The 6,665-nt window shown below is 39.3% G+C and overlaps 1 protein-coding gene and 1 pseudogene across 3 annotated transcripts; both read left to right on the top strand.

Annotated features, from left to right (window-relative positions):
- Positions 1-202: 202 nt before the first annotated feature.
- LOC149039202 (uncharacterized) lies at positions 203-3,080 on the top strand (annotated as a pseudogene). The gene is made up of 3 exons (XR_016180681.1): positions 203-594; positions 1,418-2,209; positions 2,612-3,080. The product of XR_016180681.1 is annotated as an uncharacterized LOC149039202 (transcript).
- A 1,081-nt stretch (positions 3,081-4,161) lies between these two features.
- On the top strand, positions 4,162-6,665 carry LOC113686403 (uncharacterized). Of its 2 annotated transcripts, none has more exons than XM_089186007.1 (4): positions 4,162-4,239; positions 4,399-4,462; positions 5,251-5,607; positions 6,469-6,665. In XM_089186007.1, exons 3-4 carry the CDS (start codon positions 5,252-5,254, stop codon positions 6,623-6,625), a joined length of 513 nt encoding a protein of 170 aa, XP_089042133.1. In that variant the 5' UTR covers positions 4,162-4,239; positions 4,399-4,462; position 5,251; the 3' UTR covers positions 6,626-6,665. The 2 variants fall into 2 exon arrangements, with proteins under 2 accessions (XP_089042133.1, XP_089042134.1); XM_089186008.1 differs by having other exon boundaries at positions 4,191-4,239; positions 4,371-4,462.

The following is a 6,665-nucleotide window of genomic DNA, read 5'->3' as shown; positions in this document are numbered from 1 at the left end:
TACTTATGGGGTATACTTCGAAAGAGTATTAGATTTTTTTACAGAAATGTCCCGAATATAATTCACTTTGTAAGAAAAATAAAGCCCCAAATAGACAACACTTAAGCAACCTCGTGACGCAGAGAAATACATGTTACATTTTTCCCGGAATTTTGATGAGAGGATGTTTCTCCAGTTTAATAATCTTCAGAATCTAGTTATCCACTTCTAATTATTAGTTTCTTTGTTCATCCACAGAATGTACATCATGTTTAAGATCATCCTGCTTGTGAGTTTTCTGTTTCTGGTGGACAGATCTTTGTCTTCACCAATAAAACAAAACAAAACTAAAGTCCTTATCCTTGGTGCCGGACTTTCTGGAATTAAAGCAGCGAAGACGCTACTGGACAGAAACATCACCGACATTCTAATTCTTGAGGGAAAGAATTACACTGGGGGTAGAATACATGCCATCGAGTTTGCAAACCACTCAATTGAAACAGGAGCGAACTGGATTCATTTCGTAAATGACGGAGAAACCAAACCTATCGTGGATCGAAGGGACGCAAAAAAAATGCAAGGTCTTACCTCTAATTACTCAGACATATTAGTGAGGTAAGACGCTACAAGGCCACTTGGGATAAGTGGAGACGTGCATAGCTTGATTTCTTTGAAAGGGCTTATACACAGGAGGAGTACAAACCTCTTGTAAGGTCTCTGGACACCTCTTCCCCTTCCTCTAGTAACTCGTAGCCGGTAAAAATCCGAAATGTGTGGCGGCTTTTAAAAATTGCAAGTAGCACAGTTTCCATATGTTTACCGTCCAGGTAAACATGAACAAACTACGATACATTTATTTAATTAGCTTCAGCTATTTTAAATTTGAAAGAGCTGAAAACAACTCACTTCTTCACGACCACACCCCTTTCAAGTCTCCGTAGACCGTTCCATCAAATTATCTTTTAGTCCATTTCCCTTAATTTCGTTTCCAGGGCTACTCGTAATTTTTTTTCTCAGAAAGCGACTTTAAAATCGAGTGGGAACAAGAATACTGGACATCAGGTCTCGGTTGTTCTAAGGGCAGATAACGCTATCCAAAAGACCAGATAAATCCGATGGATTATGGAGCACGTTATGTGGAAACCCTTTGATAAACTGGGTCCATGTTGAAAATCATCAGTTAACACAAATAAAGTCTGGTTAACCCGTAACATGTTAGCAACATAGCAGGTGACGAGTGATTCATTTTGCCTCGGGTTTCCGTAAAATCAAATGGACACCTCTTTCCCTCATCCTAAATCAAGGGTTTACTGATTTTTATCGAGAGGAAACTGAATTCGAATATCCATTTTGAGATGAGTATCCCTTCAAAGTACGCCAACAAAACGTTCAAAAGTTGTTGCTCTTGCAAACCTACAACTGTTTTTATTTTTTGTAGGGACGAAGCAGGAAACGATATCACTGATTTTGCAGTTCTGCGTGAGTTTTATGATAAAATCGAGCACAAAATTGAAGATTACAAACTAAAAAGGAAGGGCCAGCCAGACTTCCCTGCCCGTGTTGGTATGCAGATGATGGGATGGTCAGCTGAACAACCCATAAAAAGCGTTATTGAATATTTCAACTTCGATTTCGAGTTTGCAAGGTCTCCAGAAGTGGTTCCCTTTCACAACATGTTTGAGCGCGGAGAAGACTTTTTCATCGCTGATAGGCGAGGAGTATGGTCCATGTACGAAGATCTTTACAAGCCATTAGAAGCGAGGACTTTGCTGGGCAAATTAGTCACAAAGATCAAGTATAATGCCGATTCCGTTGAAGTACAAACCCTCCGATGGATGGAGTTACCAGGCAGATTATGCCCTTTGTACATTTAGCTCTGGAGTTCTGGCCAGCGACTTGGTTACTTTCGAGCCAGCCCTTCCTGATTGGAAAAAAGAAGCCATTTATAAAAACCCGATGTCGCCTTACACAAAAATTTTTCTAAAATTTCCAAAAAAGTTCTGGGATGATCACGAATATATCCTTTTCGCTTCCAAAGAGCGCGGACGTTTCCCTGTGTGGCAGGACCTGTCAAGACCTGGGATCTTTCCTGTTTCGAGTGGGATGTTGCTGATCACTGTGACAGGGACTCAGGGACGAAGGATTGAGGGACAATTATTCAATGAAACAAAGGCAGAGATCATGGGAATGTTGAAAGAGATCTACGGGAATGGCATCCCTGAAGCAACAGGTGAATGACCATAGTTCAGCTTTGCAGGGTTCCTTTTAACCAGAAATCAACATATCATATTGTTCATTCTGAACTTAGTCGAAAGAAATATCGTCAGGTGGAGAGATAAATTCGTGATAGTTTCAATAAATGTTTGTTTCCTCCTTTGCCGGTAATTATTCCTACAGAAAGCAAGACAATTAAGACACGAAATTGTGGGCTTTTAAAAACTTGATTATTACTAAATTAGACTCAAAACAAGTAAACAAAACAAAAGACGAACCAATCGGAACGCCACCCAAAAAGACTGAGTTCTGGCTAGTCTTATTCACTGCACAAAGATATTTACCATTAGAGTCTGCGGGTCTTCTACATCATGATGCAAGTACTCTCTTTGACATAACTATTGTATATTTTCTTCAGATATCTATTATCGGCGTTGGTCAAAGGAGCCACTGACGCAAGGCGCATATTCAGAACCAGTGGTGGGTATGACTTCTGAAGACTGGGAGAACATTGGAAAAAACCTGGGACGTCTGTACTTTGCTGGCGAAGCGACGAGCGAAGACTGGTACGGCTATATGCAAGGTGCTTACTGGACCGGTGACAAGAAAGGGAACATGATCGCTGAGAATATCTCTGCAAGTGAATCTTCCAGAAAACCGGGAAACCCAAAGAATGAGGCAACCCCCGCCAAAGTGTCGTTAGTAGGAATATTGTTGCTCCCTCTTTGCCTTATAATCGTGTGGAAGTAAACAATTCATCAAGCCGGCAAGAGATTTGCTATTAGCTGTGATAGCCCTGGAGCAGCCCTCGCTGACTAGACTGACATAACTGTAACTTTGCTGAAACATTCGTGTTTTATAGAGGACCCACTAGATGTAATAGTGTACTCTGTAGGGTAATTTGTTAATTTTCGCCTGGTATATAGATAAATAGCCTTTGACTAAAGTTACTTGCCTACGAGGGCAAGGTGCAGTAAAATTCGAAAGTAATTAAGCAAACTTCGAATAGATATTACTTCTTTTTTACGGTCAGCCCCTTTACTTATTACCTGCAGATAGTCCTATGCAAGTACTAACTGCTCTCGGCTATATGTATTAATCACGAGTTCACTTTCACTCAGCTTGTGATTATGTTACTAAACAAAGAGATTCTATGTTGCTGTACTTCTGTTCAGTGAAGAATCCCACATGACGTCAACATATGGCAAGAACAGAAAAGTAGTAAACGATGGGTAGGGGGGGTGTGTCACTGATGCTCTTATCACATTTGACCTTATCCGTGATCTGTTATTGAACAGTCCCACGGCAACACAGAATCTATTTGTTAATTATATGATAAAAAAGTCAAAATGTCCTTAATGTAAACGTCACCTATGCGTCTGTCCAGCAATAGATCATCGGTAAGAACCATTCGAAATGTGTGTGTAAATCAGGTTGTCCGAAATGTAGAATAATAAACGTCTTTTCCTATTCCATCACACAGTTTAATTTTACAAAATCCTTCCTGTTAAAAAGTATGTGATAAACTAAGGGTTTAGCCAGGTTTTTTCAAAGTGAAGGGGAGGAGGTGGTCACATTGTGTGAAACAGAGGGTACTCGGGGGAAGTACGTCAAACTCGAAGAAAAAGTTCTCTCCAGGCTCGCCGTTTTCTTCTCGGTAAGCTATTTCACTTCTCTAAATATTTTCGCGCCAAATGGAAGCTAAAATTCGAATTATATCGCGATTTTACTCTTTTTTACTTACGCCATTTTTCGCCCGCGACAATTTTGCCCGTCACGCTGGACCCACCAAAATAACGCTCTCCTAAACCTTAAACATGCTAAGTTTTGCATGTACCTCGACAGGTGTTTCTTTTTTTTTTATTTATTTTATACAATACATATATTACAATGCAATTACACCAGTCAAATTGAATTACAGTTGATCTATTTATTTTCACCTCGACAAGTGTTTCACGTAATTTGCATAATTTCCAGAAGGATCTGCATCAACACATCGCAAATTTAGAGAAGAAACTTTGAAAGATCGTGACGCGACAAACTAAAGTAAGTAAATTGTGCTTTACTCCTACTTAAATCTCTCGTCTCCTGAAAGAATTGAAATACTTATAAAGATTCATATGCAAAAGCTTACGGATTTTGGAATGGTTGTGCTGTTATGCTGTTTTGTTCTTAAGCTTAGGACAGAAAAATTATCTCGATCAGCTCAAGTAAAGGTCGGCGTCTCTGGTGGATCAGAAATGAACGTATAGAGATCAATAATTTTGAGGTATATGCGCTTTTAACCTATAAAATGTAGAGGAAGTTTCTGATGGAGTTACAGATCAGCCTTACTTCCACTTTTCAGGAGTTTGATATTAGCTGTTTTATCGAAGTTTGTGAAATTCAGAACAGTTAAAAAAATATCAGCATTTGTTATGGTTTCGATACTCATTCGCCCCATCAAGCTCGAGAGAACTTTTCGAAAAGCTTTAATTAACAAATAGAGAAGCCTTGACTGTGCTCTTTTCTATTGAAGCACGTAGGAAGCGGCTAGAGCACGAAAGAAGTGTAGGGAGAAACACGAGACGTAGTCTTCTTGAGTGCTCTAGCTGCTTCCTAGGTGCTTTACAACAGAACAGAGCTCTGTTTGTTTTATAACAAAGAATCCGTTAAATTCCCCAAGCATTACTTTCAATTTTCAAAACAAACTTTATTTCCGAAGCGAAAAACAGCTACAACACCGCTCAGTTGACGACACTACGCTCTGATCAAACTGTCGGGCTCAGTCATAAATAAACTAAATTCCCGACAGTCAGAAAAAAATGTCACTGAAAAGTGTTTTCAAACTTCGAAAGAGTATCAGATTTTTGTATAGAAATGTCCAGAATATAATTAACATACTTTGTATGAATAATTTAAGCACCATATAGACAACGCTCAAGCAACCTCGTGAAGCAGACAAAATACCTGCCACATTTTTTTCAGGAATTGAGATAAGGGAATGTTTCTCCAGTTTAATTATCCTCAGAAGCTAGTTATCCTTTTCTGATCATTAATTTCTTTGCTGATCAACAGAATGTACATCATGTTTAAGGTCATCCTGCATCTGAGTTTTCTGTTTCTGGTGGACAGATCTTTGTCTTCACCAATGAAACAAAACAAAACTAAAGTTCTTATCCTTGGCGCCGGACTCGCTGGAATTAAAGCGGCGAAAACACTACTGGACAGAAACATCACCGACATTCTGATTCTTGAGGGAAAGAATTACACTGGGGGAAGAATACATGCCATAGAGTTTGCAAACCACTCGATTGAAACGGGAGCGAACTGGATTCATTTCGTAAATGAAGACGAAACCAAACCTATCGTGGATCGTAGGGACGCGAAAAAATTGAAAGGTCTTACCTCTAATTACTCAGACATATTGGTGAGGTAAGACGCTAAAAGGCCAATTGGGATAAGTGGAGACGTGCATAGCTTGATTTTTATAAACACAGCTTATAATTACGAAGAATGCAAATTCTTGTGAGGTCTGTGAGCACCTCTTCCCCTCCCTCTGACAACTCGCACCTCATTCAAGAGGGAAAAGTCCGACTTGTGTGCCGGCTTTTAAAAATTGCGAGTAGCCCAATTTCCAACTGTCTATCGTCCAGGTGAACATGAACAAACTGCGATTACATTCATTTAATTTGTTTCAGCTATTTTAAATTTGAAAGAGCTGAAAACAACGTACTTCTTCATATCCACATCCCTGTCAAGTCTCCATAGATAATACTATCAAATTATCTTTTAGTCGATTTTCCTTAGTTTCGTTTCCAGGACTACTCTTGTCATTAGTAATTTTTTCTTAGAAAATCGAGTTATCTTGGAATAAGAATGCTGGACGGACATGAGATTCCGGTTGTTCTAAGGGCTGATGACGCTATCCACGCGAACCGGTTAATACCGATGGATTATGTAGCACGTTTCGTTAAAACCTATCCGCTTGAAATCGTATTTCACCCTTTGATAAACTGGGTGCAAGTTGAAAATCATCGGTTGACACAAATAAAGTCTTGTTAATCCGTAACATGTTAGCAAAATATAGCATTCAGATGACGACTAACTCATTTTGTCTCGGGTTTCCGTACAGAACACCTCTTCTCCTCATTCTTAATCAAAGGTTTATTTTTTATTTAGGGGAAACTGAATTTAAGTGTCCATTTTGAGATGAGTATCCATCCAAGGCACGCTAACAAAATGTTCAAAAGTTTTTTTTTCTTGCAAATCCGTTACTGTTTTTATTTTTTTTAGGGACGAAGCAGGAAACGATATCACTGATTTTGCAGTTCTGCGTGAGTTTTATGACAAAATCGAGCACAAAATTGAAGACTACAAAAAAAAAAAAAAGGAAGGGCCAGCCAGACTTCTCCGCCCGTGTTGGTATGAAGAGGATGGGATGGTCGGCTGAACAACCCATAGAAAGCGTTATTGAATATTTCAACATCGAT

Source organism: Pocillopora damicornis, chromosome 10 (assembly GCF_964200805.1).
Source record: "Pocillopora damicornis chromosome 10, jaPocDami1.2, whole genome shotgun sequence".
In the NCBI taxonomy this organism is placed as follows: Eukaryota; Metazoa; Cnidaria; class Anthozoa; order Scleractinia; family Pocilloporidae; genus Pocillopora; species Pocillopora damicornis.
Note: the sequence above shows the minus strand (reverse complement) of the source record. Positions and strands in the feature narration are given on the sequence as shown.

Coding starts and splice junctions, on each gene's coding strand:
- LOC113686403 (XM_089186007.1), top strand. CDS start 5,252: ATGTACATCATGTTTAAGGTCATCCTGCATCTGAGTTTTCTGTTTCTG. Junction 5,608..6,468: donor TACTCAGACATATTGGTGAG/GTAAGACGCTAA, acceptor TATTTTTTTTAG/GGACGAAGCAGGAAACGATA.